General features: G+C 52.0%; 1 protein-coding gene across 1 annotated transcript in view; it reads right to left on the reverse strand.

Moving 5' to 3' along the window:
• RP1L1 (RP1 like 1) overlaps positions 1–22322 on the reverse strand; it is a 49440-nt gene that overhangs the window by 453 nt on the left and 26665 nt on the right. The window contains exon 5 of the mRNA XM_006906352.2: positions 12231–12341. Coding sequence (XP_006906414.2) covers positions 12231–12341 — 111 coding nt within the window. The remainder of the gene's footprint in view (positions 1–12230; positions 12342–22322) is intronic.

A 22322-nucleotide genomic window follows, 5' to 3' on the forward strand; every position in this document is an offset into this window, starting at 1 on the left:
TAGTGATATATATTTATGGACATATATAAATAGATATGGATATATACTTATGGATATACATAAATATATATATTATGTATATCTATATCTAGATATAGATACAGATACATAGATATACATACACATACGGTTTTTATAAGAAAAGGCTGTGTTGGCCCCAGATCTTTTAGGGAAGACAGGCCGTTCCAAGCACATCCGCCTCCCCAGAGTGTGGGCACAGTGGTCCCAGGGCCACATTTCAACATGATCCCTTCTCATCCAAGAGGCCCAGTGGCTCCTTCCTGCTTTCTAAAGTTGAAATCAGACTTCTGGACTGGAGCAGACACCTCCCCCTCCCTCAGCTTTCTGCCTGAGCTGGTCATGGTGGTCCCTGTATACTCCTTCAAAATTAAGAAAACTGAGTCTCAGAGAGGTGATCACACACTTAATAAGTGACAGAGTCATAATTCAGACACACAGCTCTCTGCAGTCTCCCCAAACTGACCTCTTTCTACCAGGTGAAGGCTGCCATTTTGGCTTCTTCCTCGTCAAGGATGGACGGGCGGATGGTACGATAAAAGGGTAGGCCAAAGCATCCCTGGGCATGCTGTCTGTGGGTGGCCCTGAATTCAGCATGAGGATACAGAGAGGAATGAGACATAGTTCGTACCCCAAGGAGCTCAATGGGACTCAGTGCTTCTCAAACTTCTGTACCCAAGTACCTGCAGATGACTGAACATTCTCTATAGAGCCCCAAGGCACTAGGAAGCCTGTGCATTTGCCGCAAGCGAGAAATTTCTTGGAAGTCTGCACTTTTAGCTCACAATGCACGTGAAATGAGTGTGTTACGCCAGAGCTCCCATATATATATATGGGAGCTCTGGCGTAACACACACATATATATATGCATATATATGTGTATATATATATATATATGCATATGATGGTTTTTATAACAAAAGGCTGTGTTGCCCCCAGATCTTTTAGGGAAGACAGGCCATTCCAAGCACATCTGCCTCCCCGGAGTGTGGACACTGGGGGTTCCAGAGCCACATTACAACATGGTCCTTTCTCATTCAAGACGCCCAGGGGCTCCTTTCTGAGGCCTCTGCTCCTTTCTGCTTTCTAAATTTGAAATTAGACTTCTGGACTGGAGCAGACACCTCCCCCTCCCTCACCTTTCTGCCTGAGCTGTTCGTGGTGGTCCCTTTATACTCATTCAAAAGTAAGAAAACTGAGTCTCAGACAGGTGGTCACACAGCTAATAAGTGACAGAGTCAGAATTCAGACCCACAGCTGTCTGCCGTCTCCCAAACTGACCAGAGGATCCTGTCCCCTCTGTGGTCAGCCCACAGCTGCAGCCTGGCACAGCAGACCCCACAGTGGCGACAAGGCCGGTTGCTGGGCAAGGGCAGAGCAGGCAGGGCCAAGGAGGCTGTGGCACTGAGTTTTGGCCTTCTCTTATGAGCCAGGGAGCCACATGTGGAGTTTAGCAGTGGGCGGTGTGGTCGAATGTGCATTTTGGGGAGGCCTCTGTGACTACAGCAGGGAGAAGGTTTGGGAGTGGAGTAGAGTGGATGCCTGTGGGTCAGTCGGGTGCTGCGATGTGGTCCAGGGCAGAGGCGAGGTCAGCGGCTTAGGTGGGCAGGTGGGTGGGTGGCAGGGGAAGGCGGGAGGAGAACTTGATAGGTGCAGGAGCTCGTTCGGAGGCCAAATTGGTGGGACTTGATGATGGACTGGACGAGAGTTGGCGGGGCAAGATAGTAATCTAGATTTCTGAGCAGAGGAGAAGACAATTCCTTGAGACAGGGAAGGAGAGCCAGCCAGGCCGGAAGCAGACGCCCTGCACCCCAACACGAGAGCAGCTTTCCCTGGCCACCCTTCCCCTTGCCCCGTTCTTGAGGACAGCCAGCGGTTAACGGAGTTGAACACCTTGCTATTCTGAGTGCCTTCATGCATGTCTTAAAGAAGCACATCCACACGTTTGGAAGAGGCCCCGGCCCCGGCTGAGGTCTCCATTGACTGGATTCCATTAGTGACTCCTCAGTCTATTTCCATGACCTTTTAAATCTTCTCTTTGCTCTTAGCCAACCCGCCCCCAACCACAACCAGGCACAGAAAATAAAATAATATATGTAAAATAAAGGCAGGCAGGATGAGCAGAAAAGCTTACATTTTTGGGAAATTTCTGGACTCATTAAATTCTGTTGAAATCTATCTAAAATGTCATCACACTTTTGCAGAACCCCAGCTAGGTGAAGGGCACCCCCTGCAAGTTGCTATGGGAGTTCCTGGCTGAGATTAAAATTTTCAGAATTAAGGACCATACCTAGTCCCACCCTGATGTTTCTCAAGACCTCTAGAGCTGCAAGCCAGATTCTAGGGTCCCCACCAGGATTCAGGAGTTAGATCCTAGCTAACCTCACGTTCCAGAACCTTCTCCGGTTCCGTGGAGCCCTGCCACAGGTCAGTCCGATTCCCTCCTTGACTCGCTAAAGGTAAGTCTTACTGTGTCCGTCCCTTCCCCAATTCCACTCATTTCTAAGAGCTGTTCTCCACAGGCTAGAAGAATTCAGGCTCATTGCCTCACAGAAGGCACAGAATCTGGTTGAAAAGACTTTTGCCCTGACCTAGAGAAGGACCTAAGCTAAGGACCTAAACTCAGACAGCTTTTGCACACCAACCTCCCTGAGCTTACTCACTGGAGCCTCTGAATGCAACATTAGGATTCCCACAGACAGAGGCTCGGCCTCTGCCAGGCACCCGGGACCCAAAGGGCCACCTCTGCAAGCCTCCTTCAGCCAGAGGGTCCTGTCCCCACTGTGGTCAGGCCGCAGCTGCAGCCCGGCACAGCAGACCCCACAGCTGAACTGAACCCCGAGAAACTTGAGAAAGGGTCCCTAAGAGCAAGCGATTTCTGCCCATCCCAACTCCAGGAGGAAATAAGTGCTGGACTTACCTGGAACCCTGGCATGTAAGAGCGAATGAATGAAATACTGTTGGTTACGGCACAGTGATGGGGGCTTGGAGGAGGTGACGCTTCTCCGAGGTCCAGCGAGGCAGGTAAGAGGCAAGTCCCCTCGCTGGCTAGACTGTCATGCTGTGGCCTTTCACCAGTGGCAAAACCAGGGACAGCGGCCCCCAGTACGCTGGCCAGGAACTGAAACTAAAACCCAGACTACTAAAACCTTGAAGAGAGTTCAAGTCTCCTACCATCCCACGGCGGAAATATGCTTTAAGAGTTCCACAATAACTGGGGAATTTTCAAGAAGAGAGCCCAGAGCCAAGAAGCGCTTCCCCTAGCTCAGACATCTGTGTCAAGAGCTTATTATATTCACCCCCTGGGAGGGCTTTGGAGCACACCAAAGACATGAGGTCCTCCGTGAGTGGGCCCCAGAATTGGTGAGGGAGCTTGGGTCCGGGACTCCCGGCTCTGCCCCCTCCTGGGGGTCTTTTGGAACCCTAGGTTTCCCACGGCCTGAAGGCAGAAGGATGATTGGTCCTGGAACAGGGCCGCGGAGCTCTGGGAGAAAGCACTGCTCTTTCCAAATGTGCTGATGTTATCGGCTGGAACAGATCAGCGGCTCAGAATTACGCAGCAGATGCCTTGCATTAAATAAGATTCAATTAAACCACATGGAATCTGTGAAAATGTTTATCCCCAGAGTGCAAATCCATTGTCAGGCAGCATTTTTCTCTGCCACCAGGTGGCAGATGTTCGCGGTTGGCTGCCAGGGCCGAGGAGACTGCCGCTTACAAGCGGGGCAGGATTCTGGTTCAGATTGGTGAGTCAGGCCTCCTGCCGCCTGGGTTGAGGGTCTAGAAGCTCCCTCCGCTGGGGAAGGCCCGGGGGCTACTCCAGAGCTGCCCCTTCTCTTACTGGGATCTTTGTTTCCAACAGATGCGACACTTACGCTCCTTTTCCGGTTCTCTGGAGTTGACCTTTCCTCTAAGCCGGCCTTTCAGTCTCATACTTGTCCCCAAGTTCCCAGGCCCCAGGGACAAGTACAGCCTCTTCCTCTAAAGGAGACAGAATGTCCCTCTTTAGCTTTTAGGTCACTTGCCCCAAATCCTACGAGAATTTCCCAGTTGACTCTCTTCCCTCTGTTATCTGTCCCCTGCCCCTCACCTGGCTGCCTGGCCTGTCTATTCTTGGCATGAGCCTGGCCTCTCCTGGAGCCCAGAGTCAGCTTCCCTGTTCCAGCAGAAGCGGTTGTTAGCATCAGATAGCGTTTCCCAAAGCGTGTTCCACAGGCCTCGTGTGTTCAGGTTGGCTTGAGAAGCCTCCCCGACTGTATCTCCACCTTGGGGATACGCAATGCATGTTGGGACAGCAAAGCTTCTAGCAAGTCCCATAGAAAAGACTCCTGTTTGATCTGGCAGACCTGAACGTCCCTAGACTTTTAAGACCCTGGAAAGCCTTTCTCCACATAATGCTTGTGAACAACCCAGAGACAGCACAGGCAGATGCAGCCATCTGTCACGGGCACACGGAAGGCATTGCCCCAGCCGAGCACAGAAATTTGGGCTACAGGCGCATGAACTAGCTCTTCCCAGGCCGTCTCCCATTCCGCCTCACTGAGCCCCCAGCCTTGTTTTTGCCCTGGGTTACTTCCTTATGTTTCGGGCCCTGATCACTAATACCAAGTATCTGGGGTTTTCTAGAAGGCCCAGAGTTCAAGCCTAAGCATGCAGTTCCAAATGAGAAGTTGAAAGTTGATTTCAGCAGCGCCAAACAATTGAAACACTTTAAAAATATTTGTGGGTACAACGAATGAACGAACAATTAATTGAATGAGCAAATGAACGAGCTAGGGTCTGGGACATCGTTCTGCTTTATTTCCATGTGCAAGTGAAGACGTGTGTTCTTCCTCAGACCCATGGATGGTATGTGCAAAAGACTCTCTAGCCTGAGAAAGGACTCACTCTAGAAGTCTCCATGTGTGGACGCACTGCCGTGGCATATTTTAGCAGGTGCCTTGTTCTCTCCAAAGAACTCCCTCTCTTCACGCTTTTTCATTTTCCTGTTCACGACCTGGAGAAAGCCTCACTGGGACCCATGGCCTTTGAATGTGCCTTTTGCGTGTCCTTCGCACGTCTCTGGCAATAGGGAGGCTGTGCTCATAACAGTAGGTGCTGGAGTGTCCCGGGAAGCAGGTCCCAAATCCTACAAGCAGTGGCTTTCCCTTGAGGGCTGGCCATCCCGACTTTCACAGGCGAGGAAACTGAGGTCAACCAGAGCAGCTGGATTGCCTGAGGGTGAGCCACTGGCAGAATCAGACGTGAACATCTGGCTCCTCCGCCTGCAGAGCTAGACCTGGGTTTCTGACTCCAGCTTCCTAGCAGAGTTACAGGGAGGCTTTTCAACCTATCGGTGCCCAGGCCCACACTGAGAGAGTAGTAGGGAACGGGCTCTGCCGTGTGCCCCGGAAACTTACATGGACCCACACGGGCCATGCAGCAAAGATGTGAGGCAAAGCTCATCCAAGGACAGCTTGTGGTGGTCCAGAACACGAGGGGATGGGAGCCTGGGGGCGGGGGAGGGGGCTGCCATGAGGCTGTGCCACACACCCTGTTGTCGTCATCGGCCCCGTGTGTCTCCATGTTGTCCCCTCTGCTGTGTGACACAGGACTCACGGAGACATGACACCCCTGGCTTGTTCTTTTCTCTGTCTCTGTACAGATTAAGCTCTCTGACGACCAGTGGCTCATTGTATTAGGTCTTGACCTTGTCTCACGTGCATACTTGACAAGAGTCTGACTCGATCTTAGGGCTGAAGCCCAGAATGTTTCCTTTTTTGATTGTGGTTTTTACTTTTTATTTTGAAACAATTATAAATTCTTAGAACGTTGTGAAATAATGCAGAGATCCTGTGTACCCTGCACCCAGGTCCTCCCCGATGACAACGTGACATGTGACTGCTGTACAACGTCAACACCCAGATGCCGACGTTGGTACAACCCACCAAACTTCAGACTTCACAAGTTGTACGTGCACTTGGGTGTGCACGTATGTAGCTCTGTGCCACGACAGCCCGCGTGTAGATTTGTGTGACCACCACCCCCCAAAGCCTCACCCACCAACCGTATTCCTGGCCCTGGCAACCACGAATCTCTTCTCCTTCTCTATAATTTGACTATTTCAAGAATGGTCTATAAGTGGAATCAGACGTTCCGTCGTCACCATTGCGGCCTTTCGGAGTTCGGTGTCGCCCCAGCGGCAGGAGGAGGGAGAGGGATGAGGACGGCGCAGAAGGGTAGTTAGTATCTTCCCTCGGTTCTTCCTCAGATGACACCGTGGAGAATCACAGGTCATTGAGATTTAATAGTTTTATTAAAAGTATATTTTAGAAAGACAGAGGAGACCCCAAGAAGGCACATGGTCCCAGCGCTGTAACCAACAAAAAGGCCACTAAAAAAGAGAGCCCAGAAGGGTCAAAAAAAGTTGTAGCAGTGGGAATGTCTGCCTCATATTTGGGCTGTCATGGGGTGGTCCCAAAGGCATTCCTAGGTGATTGGCAAGTGAGGCCATTTTGATTGACACTTGGCTACTATATAACTCTTTGCCCAGTACGCATGTGCGTACCCAGAATTCTACTACCATTGGGGTGCTCTTTGGGCGGCCTCTAGGCTGGGCCCCTATTTCTTTGCTCCCTGTTGCTCATGTCTGACTAGCTGCCTAACACTATGACCTTTTGAGATTGGCTTCCTTTACTCAGCATAATTCCTTCAGCTCCCTCTAAGTTGTGTCGTGTATTGATAATTCATTGCTCTTGTCGCCGAGGGTCTCCTGCGGTGTGGATGTACCACGTGTGTTTAACCATTCACCCATGAGAGGGCGTCTGAGTTGTTTCCAGTTTGGGGCCATTACTAATAAAGCTCCTGGGAGCGTTGATGTGCAGGTTTTCCTGTGAATTAAGCTTTCATTTTCCTGGGATAAGTGGAGTATAAGAGCTGGGTCACGTGGTCATTGCAAGTTCAGTTGCACAAGAAACAGCTGCCAAACTGTTTCCCAGAGTGGCCATCTGACATTGCGTTTTACTCTCACCTGAGTCTCCCAGGCGACCGGGGCTGAGAACTGCTGCTCTGGAAGCCGACCTGCGGTGTTCCCAGAAGCTGCGGGAACTTGGCCGATGGAGTCGAGGTCTTCCACTCCGTTTTTTTCAAGATGACTCCGGGGAAATCTTTCCGAATCGTTCTCCAAGTGGGCTATTCCCTCCGCCTTCCTAGTTATTTATCTGCGATCCTCTCAGATATGAGCTCAAGAGGGTGTGGCCACCCACTCTGGCAACCACACAGGTCTCAGTTTGCATAGAACACTGGCCCGAATTCGCAGGTCTGCAGTCAGGCTGAGCTTCGTGGCCAGAGGCAGCTCGCTCCCCCGCTGACTCCTGCCACCTCTCCTGGGAGCTAAGAATTCTTCTAGAGAATGGAGCTCTCTGCGTACAGCTGAGCCTCCAGCGCCCAGAGTCCCACCTTGGAGAACCAAAGTCAAAGCAGTTTCCCTCCCATGAGGAGTGACTTTTCTGGGCTTCCTTGGGTGTTGTGGGATGAATTTTTGCCAGCCACGGAGAGCAGACAGAAACGCACCTGGCGATCACGCCCCAGCATCTTACTCTCCTCGCCTCACAAACTCTCTCCACGAACCCATCATCCCCATGCCATATCCATGACGACCCCTCTCGGCTCCTGAAAGCTCTCGGGCCCCTCTCTGCTGGCGACGCTGCCCTTCCACACTGCTGGAGCCTGGGGCTAGCCAAAGGCCAAACCAAAAAAAAAAAAAAGGGAAACAAAAGCAAACAAAAGAATTCCCCTGACCCCCCAATAAACACATACACATACACACACACAAAAGAGCAGGCTTGTGGGAGAGGAAGCTCCCACCAGCATCTACCCTGCGGGGGCGGGGGGGGCCCGGGGGTCCCCTCATTGTTCTCCCTCCCCAGGCCTGTGATGACAATTCCAGCCCCGGACAGGTTGCAGCCCCCCTGCCCTGCAGCCAGCAGCCCTCCTCTTTTCCCACCTTGGGCCCCCTGAGAAAGACGCCTTGAAGCAGATGTCATAGGCCCAGGAGCAGTTCCCATAGGAGGAGGAAGTAAGAGCTCACAAAAGGCTGGGCTTTTCCCTGAGGAAGCAGTGGTGGCTTTTCAGTGACTGACTCCTGCAAGGATGAGGGACAGGGCAGGCCTGGACCCAGGGGACAAGAGCCAAGAGAGGAGCTAGCTCTTGGAGGAAAGAAGGGCATTGTGAGCCCTTGTTTACGGTGCTGGCGGGTGGGGGGGGCGGGGGGGTGAGCCGTGACCTTGCTGCTTGTCAACAGGCCCGCTGCTCCCCCTCTCCCCACAAACTTCACGCATTGTTGTGGAGTTGGCCCATTCATAATTTTATTTGGGGGTGGTTGTTTTTCGGCCTCCAGCCCCTCCTCCAACTGGCTCACTTTCAGCATTGTCACCCGGATAAAAAGCAAGATATCCTTCCCCTTTCCGGAACCAGCTTCCTATCCTGGCCTTGCTGGCTCTCGAGTCTGTTAACCCTTAGAGGAGCAGGACTGGGCGCCCCTGAGCCCACAATCTGGTAGGGCAGGTGGGACTCGCATCCCACCTCCCTGCTAGTTGCTGGGGACAGAAGCACAGGGTCCCAGGAAGGGCTTGGAGAGAAGCAGTTTGGGATCGTGGATTTAAACACTGAACTGCCTGATTGTTGGGACACGGGGACAGATAATAGGGTGAGAGGCTGGAGTGTTAGGGACTGGGGCTGTCCCGGAAAAGGGGTGACATCTTGCCAGTCCCAGGAGAGCACATGCATTTTCAAAAGGAACACTAGCAAGCCAGGGGGCGGGCAGGAAGGGGCTGCAAGCTGACGAAAGGCCTACAGGCCCGAAGTAGTGTTGAAAGCAGGGCATTATGTGGATCAGGGTGGTCTGCATGGAGAAGACCAGGAGGCCGTGGTGGGGGCTCCCTGGAATACGAGGGCCTGTCCTGGAACAGAGGTTTCCTCTGAGCAATTTAAAGGGCACAACTTGGACCAGGCTGAAAGGTACTGTAGGCCTAGTTCATATAAAGGATGCTCCTGGATGCAGGAGATGGGATGCAGCCCTAGGAAAGCAGTGAACCCTGTCACCAGGAGCAGAGCCTGAGTATGGAGGAGCCAGAGGACACCCAGGTACCACTGAGACCAGACGTGCGGGGGCTGGAAGCAGCAGCTCACCTCGTGACCAGCTCAGGGCCATACGGAGAGCCCAGGGCAGAGCCAGGATCGGAACCCAGGAGAACTGCTCTCCCCTCCACGTGTTCAAACCGAGGCCGGCTGCCCCTGCTCCGTGCGAGCCTGCAGACCAAAGGCCATCCCAGGGAGCCGCGGTTCCTTCTGTTCTGAGAGCTCAAGCTTCAAGCCCTCGTTGACCTTACCCTCCTACTCTGCTTGCTCTTCCTTCTTGGCACCCTGCACATTTTCCCCATTTCTTATCTGACTTGGTCCCCTACCTTCTCTCTTTGCATCCCTGGTTCAAGTTTAGGAAATCCACAGGCTACCTGGTGCTCCCAGCCAGCTTGCTTCCCTCACTGGAACCATCTCCCTTCCTAGTTTTCCATCCCCACGTCCCATGCCTCCAAGGCCTTCTGTCTAACTTTTTACAGCTCACCTGCCCCCAAAGAACTTCCCCTGATGGCTCCTAAAGGCTCTGAGGAGTCCTGACCTCTGCACTCTGCATCAGTCACACCCCCATTTGTAATGCATCATTTGCCCCCACGGATGGATGTATCATGTCCCAGGCGTTTCTGAGCAGTTTCTGGCCTCTACTCTGTAGTTAACATGGGGTCATTTAGGGCTCTACTCTGTAGTTAACATGAAAGTTTTTTGGAAGACGAAGCCTCACTTCTGCTCAGGCATCTGGGGCTCTAACAGGATATAAGGAAGATGGTGCCCCTGCCCTCACAGAGCCCACTGGTCAATAGCATCCTCCAGGCTCCCCCCGGCAGCCCCGTTTCCTTGCATGGTGGGCTGTATGTCCTGAGTTGTCCATGCATTGGGGGTGCATCATTCTGTTCGGCTGCCGTAATAAATTACCATAGACTGGAAGGCTTAAATAATCGGTGTTATTTTCTCACCGTCCCGTAGGCTGGAAGTCCGAGATCAGGTGTCAGCAGGGTCGGTTTCTTCTGAGGCCTCTCTCCTTGGCTTGCAGATGGCTGTCTTTTCCTGTGTCTCCACGTGGTCTCCCTTCTGTCTCCTCGTCCCCTCTTCTTATAGGGGCACCAGTCAGATTGGGTCAGGACCCACCCATAGGACTTTATTTTAACTTACTTACCTCTTAAAAGGCCCTGTCTCCAAATGTGGGGATTTAGGGCTTCAGCATATGAATTTTGGGGAAACACAAAGCAGCCCAGCCCCAGGGGCTTGGAGGTACTCTAAAATCATCTCCAAGAGCTCACTGATTCTGTCTAGTCAAGTGGCCAAAGAAATAGAGCAATAATTAGGAAGGAAGAACAGTGGCGTCTGAAATTAAAGATGAGGTGAGGGCTAACGTCTGGAGAGCCCTGGTCTCTTCCCTGGAGAAGCTTGTCCCTCCACCTCAGCTGTCTCCTCGGTGTGCGGCCTGTCGTGTTTTGTTTGCCCTGCAGTTCGCCCATGGCCATCCATGCATTTTCGGTTAAGGTCTCAGCCAGGCCTGGGTATAAGGGTAATGATATTTGTGACAGTGACAGAGCGGGTTAAATGGAGGTTGGGTCCACTTTTGGGAGGTGGACAGTGCATTGTGAAACGTGGTCTAGCTGGGGGCGGGGAGGGATGTGTGGGGTGGGACATTTAGGGATTAACGGTGCCCAGAAACTCTGCTGATTCTGACCCACAGAGGCCACACAAAGAGTAGGGTAGGCAAAACCCTTCCCAGGAATGTCACGAAATAAGATCTAATTTCGATAGGTAGAGTGAACTTGGGAGCCAACAGATTTAGGCCTAATTCTTGCTTTTTCCGAATAATGGATTTTAGAGATTGTGAGCCTTCTAAGGAATATGTACGTGTGTGTGTGCTTGCGTGCATGCATGTGCGCGTGTATTTGTGTGTGCATGCGTGTGCATGCGTGTGCATGTGTGTGCGTGTGTGTGCATGTGCGTGTGTGCATGTGTGTGTGCATGTGCGTGTGTGTGTGCATGTGTGTGTGCATGTGTGTGTGCGCCTTCATGGCCTGCAAGTGGTTAAGTGTCCGGATGAAGGTAGGAAAGGACTCGGGTCTATGAGAGTGAGGTGGCTGCCATTCAGGCGACAGGACACCAAGCCCCCAGTGTCATCTGGGAACAGGCGAGGGCCCCCAGGTCTCTCCACAGCCCACTCCTCTTCCGAGCCTTCCTTCTGGCTCATTCTTGGTCTGCTTGCTTTTCTCCAGGGAGCTCCTGCTTTAGAGACCATCAGGATTTGAGAGTGGGGATGTCTTCTGCTCAGAATCAATGAGGGGTGCTGAGAAACCCTTATGCATAGCACTCTACTCTGGATCCCAAAGACACACCCTGGGAGTTCTTTTGTGTGCTTCTCACCATGGCATTGAAAGCGGAGGACAAAACCATCCTCATTGTACCTCGGCTGAGAATGCTGGCCCTGGGCTTGACAACCAGAGGGATCAGGGCTGGGATCCTGGCTCAGCCACTTAGCAATGTGTGATTTAGGGCAAAGTTGACCTCTCCACATCCCAATTTCCTGAGACCTAAAGTGAGGATGTTAATACTTGATGGAGAAGTTTTGTGGTGGTTGATGAGATGAGAGATGTAAACATGAAACGTTCTCATAGTAGGCGTCAGCCCCTCTTCTTCACCTGCTGCCCTCGATGGTGGCACGCGGTTAGCCTGCGGTCATGGGGTGCAGTGCCAGGACTGAGACTCAGAAGCACATTGTCTCTACCCACCCTCTGCCTGTCTCGAGAGAGCTCTCTGCTTAGTTGTCCCACCTCAAGGCTGCCTGTTACCTGACACTTCAAAGTCTGGGACTAAGATGAAGTTGAGATGATCAGCATATTTTCTTTCCCACTTTCCAATACCAGTGGCCTCCAAAGTAGCAAAACCCTAAACAGAACTAAGATGGCAGACAAAGTAACGTGGACACTTCTCAGAACCCATGGTGGGCTGAGGGTCCCCTAAACTCACAGAGCTTCACCTCCCTGGGGTCTGCCAACCAGCAGTTCAGAGGCTGCGAATGGCTGGCCTTGCTCACTTGTCCCCCGCTCTTTCCTCGTTTGTCCCCTCAGGCATCACTCATCACTTACCAAGCCCCAGTAGATCAAGGCCTGGCACACAGTGGAGAGCAGCCCCACACCCTCCTGGTCCTCCCAGAGTTGACTGATCAGCTCCCCGCACTCCCCCGCAGCCACCAGCAGCTGAGGAAGAGAGGGAAAAGACAAAATCAAGAAAGGCCGAGCCCCCACACGCTGCCTTGGGCTGAGCCCGGAAGCCCTCGTGTCATTCCCCCACGTCATTCCCAAAGCTCTTCTCCAATCTGGGACTCGGGATCAGAAAGCAACCGAGTCGCTTTGAGACCCAGCTCCCGCCCGAGGCAGGGCCCCTTTCCCACTAGGAGGATGCAGAAGAGTCGAGCTTGTCGATGGCATGTCCCGGGAGACAGGTCATTGAGACCCAAAAGAGAAAGTCGTGATTTTCCCCTGGCAAACCCATTCCCTATGTGTGGGATGGAGATATGACCAAGGCTCCTCCATGACCAAACTTCAGTCAGGTTCCTCTGAGGCCCCTTTTCGAAGAGGCCTCATCCTGTGGCTTTTGTGTCCTTCCTTTCAGAGTCCAGTTTTAGCAAGAGTCTTGCTAAGTCAGTTTAGAGAGAATCTTCCACCCTTGGTACCTGATCATCCTCAATGTCTGTCCAAATTCCTTGGTCCCCACAACCCTCCGGGTGATATCTGATCACCCTGGCCTGCCTTCAGCGAAAATCCTCTGAAGTCATTTAGCAAGAATTCCCCTACCTTGATGTGCATGTGTATGCCTGCATGTTCGCATGTATACCCGTGTATCCTCTTAGTAATTTCCATCCACTGAGCCCACCTGTCCTTACTGTATTCAGAGTTGAGCCCCATCTCTCGCCCCTGTCTCGAGAGCCTTGACACCTGTCACAAAAGCCCTGCAGTCTTCCCATTTGTTTTAACAAGTGTCAGAATAATCTTTCCTTTAACAGATATTATTAAAAGTGAAAAAGCAAACAAGCAAATATCTGCTCTGTTAGAGTGACTGTTGAATATGAGTTTTATGAGTTTTCTAACTGGCCAACTTTTGGAGAACAATCTTGAGGTTTATTACTAATACACAGAGTCGCGATCAGGTGGGAGATCTGAGGCTGCTGGTTTCTCTTTCAGGGAAAAAAATCTAGAGACGTGGACAGAAGTCTCAGCAGCTCCAGCCATCGGCCCTGTTACTGACCCTAGGCAAAAAGGGACCACCACTCTGCTAGTGGCTACCAAAGCTGGACAACTATTTATTGAGCATCCGAGTTGAAAAAAGGAGCCTGAGCTCATGGCCGTTAACCATGACCATGGTCCCTGAGCTCAGGGACCCGGCCACTGAACTGAGATAGTGATTTCCCTCACCCTCTGACAGTCTCCCATCATCGCGGAGCGCTGGCCGAGGGCCGTTGTGGGACCTTTGACATCTGGAGATGATCGGTGATTTGGCTGGAGATGGTCTTGCTCTCTCTAAACAGAGACTTCTCTCCACGGGCCACATCCAAGGGGAGGATTTGACTCTTCCATATTCGCAGCACTTGGGAACTCAAAGAGACACTACGGATCTGGCCCACTCCCTCACTTGAGTGTTGGGACAGAACCACTGCGTGGAATCCCTCGCCAGATGTAAACCAGTGAATACGTGGGCAAAGCCAGGACAGAACTAGGGATGGCTCCCTTCCCAGTTAGCGGGATCCCACATCATCACTGCTGAGAGGACTCAGAAAGGAACTTCACAGTCATTTGTCACCTTCGTGGTTGGGAGAAAACTATCCTTTACTCAAGTTTTCTTTGTGGGAGGAGGAAAAAATAAGAACCCGCAATTCAGTAGGGAATACAATTTTAAAAATAAGCCTCCCGGTCAGTGTGTTTAATGCCCGCCCCGTGGGGATCCTCGGCCCATAACTTAGGAGCACAATGGCTTTTCTTATTATGAATGAGTGTGAAGTGCCAGCAGAGGAAATAGGAAGCCCCCAATGTAGTCTGAATGGACCTGTGAACAGGGATAATAAAAGTTGTCCTGGATTTCCGTTACCTCCAGGTGTTTCCGTGGGGACCTCTATTCATTCAGGCTTGGGGATGGCCACGGTGCCAAACCTCCCCGGCCCAACCCCGGCCCCTTGCTCCACTCCCCTGACCTTGCTGTATCCACTAGTGGCCATTTGTGCCTGGACCCCTGGGACTCCGTGATGGGCATGTTCTCACCCCAACTCTGTGGGCTTTGCTCTAGAGTGAAGGAGAGAGCAAGAGGTAGGAGGAAGGATGAGACCACCGGATTACAGGCCCCACTCAGCTGGATAAGAGAGGCTCATGAGAGGGAAGGTGCCCGTGGAGACAGGTGGGTCAAAAGCCATGGGTGACAGAGACATGGTGAGGGACTTGGGCCAGGAGCCAGAAGGTCCCCAGCAGGAGGGAGAGTTGGGTTAGGAGCTGAGAACACCATCTGTGAGGGAAGGCTGACACATCAACACAGGCGCACATCCAGAGAGCTGGAGGCAGACACCCGGAGGCCTGCCCTCTGTCTGCCATTGACCTCCTGGGACCTTGAACAAAAGGGAAAAGGAGGCGTCTACATGGACCAAGCAGGAGAACAGACAAATGAAGTCGGCCTGGTGTCAGAAGGGGGACTGTAGGGGACAGGAGTTCGCTGGCCCTGTCCCTGTATTCCAGAGTGACACAGGCCATAGAACACATCTGCCTGCCTCCAGGTGAGGAACCCCACCAAGGCAGCCTCCCTCACTTGAGTGTTGGGACCGAACCACTGAAGAAGCCACTGGAATGGCAAGGCTGCACCTGAACTATTTTAACCAAGCAGATTCATAGATATGCTGCCCTGTGGGGCAGGGTGTGGAGACTGTCATTCTGAAATGGGAGGTGGTGGTGGATATGGACATACATCATAAATGACTTGGCTTTCTACACGGTCGATGGGTTACGCCACACATCGACCGGCCGGACAACAAATCTTGAAACTGTCATGGCTCTGACCCCTGCACAGGGAATTGATCACTTCTCCCCATCACAAGTAAGAAGGCCCGCCCCTTCCAGGAAGCCTGTCATGACTGCTTAACCTGGGGAGATGCTGCCCAGAATCCATGGATAGCTGGCCCCATAGTCACTAGCACATATTAGTCGGGATCATTCCCTTCCGGCAGCATCACTAATGGCAGACTGCAGGACCTCCAACCAGAAACCCCAAGCCCTACCTCTTCTAGCCTCTTTCGGTTCCTTCCACAGGACAGGTCTGCGAGCCAAACAATAAACATGTACTAAGAACCTGCTGGGAGGAGAGCGGCCCTCTGGTTGCCATTGTTTGGAGAGCAAGTTCTGACTACGGACAGTCCAGGTGTCTGATTCATATCTTTGTTAGTCACCTAAGGCCTTTGGTAATTAGCAAGTAGAGTTATGCATCACAACGTCCAAGGTAACGTACATTTTCAGTTCCCCGAGGCAACATTGATGCTAATGAAACTGGTAATGATGATGTTGATGATACACAGATAAACCGCTTCAGAGTGAATACAGAGCTGTATACTTTTCATAGCATATATTTTATTCTGGGTCTAGTAACTACATGAAGAAAGAAAGGTGTGTATTATTGCACAGGTAAGAGCACGGGGGCTCATAGAAGCGTGTGGGTCTCGTGTGCATCAGAGTTCTCTTACCTAGTAAGTGGCAGAGATGATCTTTTGTTTCATCAGCCAAGAAAGTCAGGTCTTCAGGGTGCTGTCTACCATGGGGGCTTAACCCAGAAGATGCTAAGTGGGCTAAATATTGTTGTCTACACTGGGGAAACCTGTTGGCTCTGAACACCCCCGGGACCAGATGACTTTGGTCTTAACAACAAATGCAGGAAGCTAACCAGGCCTACCTAGGGCCTGTGTCAGACCTGGAAGCATGGCAATGATGCCCTCCCTTCTCCAGCCTTCAGCCTGTACACACGCACTGGGCGCGGGATCACCAGGCACAAAGCAGGCGAGGTGTGTGGCAGAAAAGAGAGTGCCGAGCCCAAGGCCAAAAATCTGTGTCCAATTGCAAGGCAGCCACTCGCAAGCTATGTGGTCCTAGGTGAGCACCTTCCCTTCTGGCCATTAGTTTCCTCAGCTGTAAAATGAGGGAATTAAATGAGATACTCTTTGTATTGCTTCCAGTTTTATTATTGGATGATTCTACAATGGCTCCAGTGCCCCTTGGGGCCCACTTGCACCCTTTGGAAGGCCAGCCAGCGAAGGTTGCTAAGATGTCATCCCTTTACCTGGAAGAAGAAAAAACTGAGAGCAGGAAGCAGGTGCTGCTCTGAGCTGAGAGGGTCTTTCCCACCTGCGCTTGGGTGCCCTAATCCCAGACGCCCTCCAGGGCAGGGCCCTGGAGCGAAGCAGCAGACCCAGCGGCTGCTCTGGGGGCCTCCCCGCCCCCCTGCAGCCTCACTGGCCCCAGCTCTCCCTCCCACCCTGGAGCACTGTCTCCCCCACCCTTTCTCCTGCCAAACCACATCACTTGCAGTTTTGCAATTTCCACACTGAGCTCAGACTCACTTTCCAGAAAGCTCTTCAGGCACAAACCAGGACAGCCCCTCCCTCCGTCCCTCCCAAGCTCCCCTTGGCCTAGACCTTACAATACTTTGGGCATGGCTGTGTTGACCATAGATTTCCTTCTGTTCCTCATGCTTTTTGGATGGGAAGGATGGGAGTTGGGAAGAACTGGTGGGTTGGGGTCACCATGAGTTCATGCAGATGTAGTTTTGCACCTGAGTTTCTGACTTGGCCTGAGGTGGCTGCCAGGGCGGTGAGGTGGCTGAACCAGCAACAGAACAGCCATCCACAGGGCTAAAAATTTAGTCACAGAATCCCCGTGGAAGCAGGACAAGAATATGACCACCAGCAAGACCCCTGCTTTTATACCTCTGGGGCAGGGAGAAGTTGTAGACACACAGAAGAAACACAGGGTTTGGGATTCCTAGTTGATTAACCATCTCATCATCATGAGATGCATCCTGAGACTTGCTTCATTGCTCCTGAAAGCAACGACAAGCCCAGGTCAGATGCCTTATGCTCCTGGAGGCTTGCTCAGCTCTCCTGAGCCCAAAAGAGTCAAGGAGGTTGCACCGCCCCTGTGGCTTTGCGTATACCACCGATGCCCTGCGTTTTAGTAAAGGGTTCACCATCTTGTTTCCTTCTTTACTTTGGAGTCCAGTTTCATAAATATTCGTCGAGGTCAGCACACATATATGGAGCACTGGGTAGATTTTATTTAGCCGGGCGCAGCTGTGGCTGGCTCTTTGACCCTCCCTGAGAGTCAGCACTTCAGGGCAGAGTCTGTGTTTCGCTCATGCCCAGTCGCAGCAGGCGCAGTGCCTGTGCAGAATTGACCCAAATCTTCTTCTGTTCCCTTTGCTAGTGCCCCTCCCGCCCAGGAGGTTCCTTCTTCAGGGGGTCCTTGGCTGGTCTCACCCTGGGCCTATTTCCCTTGATAACTAAGTTCCTACTTTTCTGCAGGTCCAAGACAGAGTTGGGCCAAAGGCTCTGAGGGAGGTGCAGAGAGGACTTCCTTTCCCCAGGTTCTTTCCTTCCAGGAAGTAGAGGCTGGAGATTGGCTCCTGGGATCTAGTCAGAGCTCCAACTTTTACATGCCAAGCCCGGGAGGACAGTGTGGTTAAAGTTCCTAGCTGAGGGGATTCCTTCTTCTCCACCAGCCTCTCCCCTCCTGATTACTCCGTATCCTGAGCACCAGGACCTGGGTCCTTGGGCCTACACAGACACATCTCAGCCTACTGCCCCTCGTGGGACCTTCTGTCGAGCTCTCTGTCCTCTTGTGAACGAACACTATGCCCTTCCTCACCTCCTGTCTCTTGTCCTACACTTAAACGTGAAAACCCACTCAGCTCACACAAAAGTCACAGATACTGATGCTCACTGGGTCAGCGCAGGGCTCCTGTCCGGCGGGTCTCTGTGTCATCCTCCAACAAACGAGGCAGAGCGGCCCGGTGGGAACCGTTATCAGGCCTGGACTCTCGCCCAACTCTGCTAGTGGCTGAAGTTCTTAGAGCTTCAACTTTGCCAACTGTAATGTAAAAATAATCATCCGTATCTCACACAGTTGTTAAGAGAACTAGTGAGGAAATGCCTAATCGAAGTCTTTATAAGCAGAATGTTCTTCTGAAAATAGATATAATAATACCTAACGTGTGAGGTGGAAGCGAGGATTAAATGGGGTGATGCATTTCAAATTAGCAGAGTGCTCCATACGCAATGAGGTCTCAATAGATGGCAGCTGTTGTCATAGATAAAGACAGGAAGTGGCAGCTGTTGTCATCAGTCAATACTGTGGTCTCTGTCTAGGGGCCTAGACTGCCCGAACCCCCAGTGTGGGCATGGCCCTATTCACATCCCGTGCTTCCTACCCTCGAGCAGGTAGGAGTAGGGGACTTGCAAGTCTTTGGCACTCGTACTTGGTGTTGCCCTAAGTACATCATCCCAAGTGCTTCTCACAGGGTGATAGAGCTTAGTAGAAAGAGCCTTGATTTGGGAGTCTGACAGGCCTGGTTTGAAATCTGTATTTTACCACTCACTAGCTGTGTAACTTCTGGCAAGTTATTTAATCCCACTGATCACCCATTCCCTCATTGGCAAAATAGGGTCATAAGGAAAGATTTCACAAAGGAGACATCATGTGAATTGGAGCTGGAAGGACGAGTAAGATTTGGAGAAACGGAGAGGAGGAGGGAGGGCTGCAGGGGGATGAGGGAGAGGGAGACGGGACAGCAGCCTGGGCGATCAGGGCCCAGGGGAGCCAGGTCATGACTGCCAGTCAGGCGGGACTCTTCTCTGTAGGCAAAAGGGAACCACGGAAGGCTTGAGGGACAAGCAGGTCACCTGCACCAAGTTTCTTGGCCTGTGTTGGAAGTGACTTCATGATACTACAGGTTGTGCTATGGTTTCTGAAAAGATGGAGATCTCACCTGTAGCCCCTGCAATGGGGGATCCATTCTTGGCAGAGTGACTAAGGAGCCTGGAGTTGTCTCGTGGCAGGGGAAGGCCAGGTCAGCAGTCTGCTGATCCAGAAGGGCCGGGAGTTTCCTTGGGTCAGGACCAGGATGGGCCTAAGACCATGGAATGGGCCACATAGTGTGCTGGAAAGAGCGCCTGGCCTAGAGTCCAACAATTCAAACTGAGCTTCTTTTCCAGCCATGGATCAGCTGTGGAATCAGGACGCAAAATGAAAAATGAAGCCTTGATGAGCTTTCACCTGCTGCTCTGCATAATAACATCGCCCTCTCGGGGCTGTGTGAAAGCACGTGAACACACCAACCAGTCTGCCTCCAGAGGCAAAGGATTTAAACGCCTGACATGAACACCACGGGAAAACACAGGCTGGACGGAAAACTGGAATCTGGGGTCTGCGATCACCAATGAGAGCAAAGAGAATGGCAGAGGCCACAGGTCCAGGCCCTGCCCCAGCTGGGAGCCCCACAAGGAAAAAAAGAATAGGGAAGCGATGCCAAGTCCTACGGCAGAAGCTACTTGCTGTCCTCCCGGTCACAGAGCTGATTGTCGTCAACAAGAAGTCGGAGGCTGTGGTCTAGCAAATAACCTGCTAGAGGGTGAGGGGCGGACAGAGGGCCTGCCTTGTCCTCTGGCCCCTTGCTCAGGCCAAATCTTCGTTAGTCTATGTAATAGAAAGCAGTTGATTTTTCCACCATGGAGAAATTTGGACCACAGCAGGCCGTGCCAAATTCGCCTTGTTTGAGAATCAAGACAGTGTGAACCTTTATGATTAGCGGGACCACGGATTTCAGCCTGAACCCATGTCAATTGAACAATGGTATATAACACAAGTTCAAAGTTGCCCATTGTAATGAATAGAGGCAAACAAAGTAAACACTGGTCCTGCTGTCGGTGGACTTTGTGGGTGTTTAAGTGGATTCAGACTTGTGGATTCAGGTTTGGGAAGGTTTAGTGGACTGGGCACTGGGCTGGGAGTCGAAGGCTTGATGGAATCCTGACTCCAGAACTCACTGGGCACGGAGATTTACGGACGCTCCTTAGCCCTGTGGTGTTAGCTTTTCTCATTTGTCGAATGGGACAATGGGATACTGCGACCATGAGGAAACTGTCAAGGTTGAAAGGAAGGTGGACGGTAACGTGCTGCAGAAACGGGACGCGTCGTGCTTTTTGAGTTCTAGGGTTGATTTTCTTGACCCGAACACTCTCTTGCTCAAGGTCGTCTTCCACTGGCTCTTGGTATTTTCTCCCCTGTGTGCAGGAAAGATGGAGCCACCAGGAGTGAAAGGCAGTAACAGGTCACAGGCTCCTCCCGGCCCAGGCCAGGCCTCGCTCCTGGGCAAGGATTGGAGGGAACACCCAGGGAGCCAGGCTCCCCTCCTTCCTGGGCGGAGGCAGGAAACTCCAGGGGCATTGGGGGAATCCTGGACAGAGATCTCTGAGCAGGGTCCTTGGCCAGGCCTTGGAAAGCAGGGTTCTCCGTCCAGTCCCGCAGTTCACATTCTGCAGCCTTGAGAGAGTCACGCCCTCCCTCAAGCTGCTATTTCTGGCCTAGAGTGACCACTAAGGTCCTTGCCAGCTCTGAAATGCTAGCTCTGAGAAGTAAGTTCCAGCCCATCAAAAACTCTAAATGTTTTGCAACTCCTTTGTCTTAGACCTCAGAATTTAATACTATAGGCAAGAAAAACTGTTGATCTTACCCTCCGTCCACTGAAGAATTCCAAGAATCCTCATCACTCCAAGCTAGGCTTCTCAGTTCCGCCGGACATTGGACTGTCCCACCCCAGTCCCGGTGGCGGCCACCCTCCAACCTCCCAGGCCTTGTCTGACCTGCTCTCTCTTCCCAAACAAAACGAGTTAGGCACAGGAGAAAGCCGTAGGGCACCCCAATGGCCCTAGGTCCCCTTCCCAGGTTATGTCCATGCCGCAAGGAGGTCTACTCACACAATGTCCCCACTTGCAATGCACCCCAACATTTAGTTTAACCCAAAGAAATGAGTCAAATGGTAGGCACTTCCTTTCAGATAAAAGCTGGTGGGTAAGTGAAACATTTGGGGGTTGGCAAGATCTTCCAAGGCTTCTCAGGTCAGATCACAGGGTTGACCATCCCGTCCACCTAGTGAGAGGGACTGGGTCAGTCTCCGTGTTAGTGTGATGATGCCCAGGGCAGGTTAACTAGCTGGACATGCACTGAGTAAGGGGCAATGGGGACCAGGATCCCCTCAGTGACAGAGCAGTTTGAAGGGGTGAGGGTGAGTTTCACTGCACCTAGTCTTGAAATTGCCAAAAGGCTAAGCCCAGCACTCAAACATTTTATAAAACAAAGCCATTTCTGCTATCTCTTCTGTAAGCCAAAGGCCCTGTCCTCTGTGCAGCCCTCAGAGGAAACGGAGCGCAGTGGCCTGAACACATTATCAGGGTGGCCTTTACCGATGCGGAACCTAAGACCCAGATTCAAGGACTGGCTTGGATGAGCTCACCCCCATGAGTGGTGGGACCTGGGGTGTGACACCAATCTCAGTGCTGGCAAAGACAGGGGACACCTGCCCTGATACCGTGCCCTGGGTCTTCAGGAGGTCACCCAGGGAGCCAGACACACGGCTCCAGGCGAGCCAGCTATAAATAGCACGGGGCTGTGTACCTGCACACTCCGCAGCCAGGACAGGGCGGTGTGCACAAGCCCAGGGTGCAATGAATAGGGATTGTTAAGCAGGAGATGGCTTGTATTCTTCTGCATCGCTTGGGCCAGCGCCAGCCCCTTTTCTCCAAGCAATCCCATTTTGGCTATTGTGCCCATTATGGCCGATCTTTATCTTGGTTGTTTATCCAGTTGCTGTATAGATTGACTTTCTGAATGTCAGGGTTTGGCTGTTTCCATAACAGGAAGCCGCTTGCTGTCTTACTGTGTTAAGAAACTCCTGTCTACACAATAGAATCCCAACAAAACCCTAAACACTCCATTTGCTGGGGAACCTCATTGAATCCAGCTCTTATTGTTTCTTTTATAGGCTGAATCCTGTATTTACAGTCAGAGGAGTGTGTGTGTGTGTGTATGTGTGTGTGTGTGTGTGTGTGTGAAACTACTCTATGCATAGGATATTAAGCCTGGCTTTTCACTTTCCAAGTCCTC

The sequence above is a fragment of the Pteropus alecto genome, unplaced genomic scaffold (assembly GCF_000325575.1).
Source record: "Pteropus alecto unplaced genomic scaffold, ASM32557v1 scaffold50, whole genome shotgun sequence".
Lineage (NCBI taxonomy): Eukaryota > Metazoa > Chordata > Mammalia > Chiroptera > Pteropodidae > Pteropus > Pteropus alecto.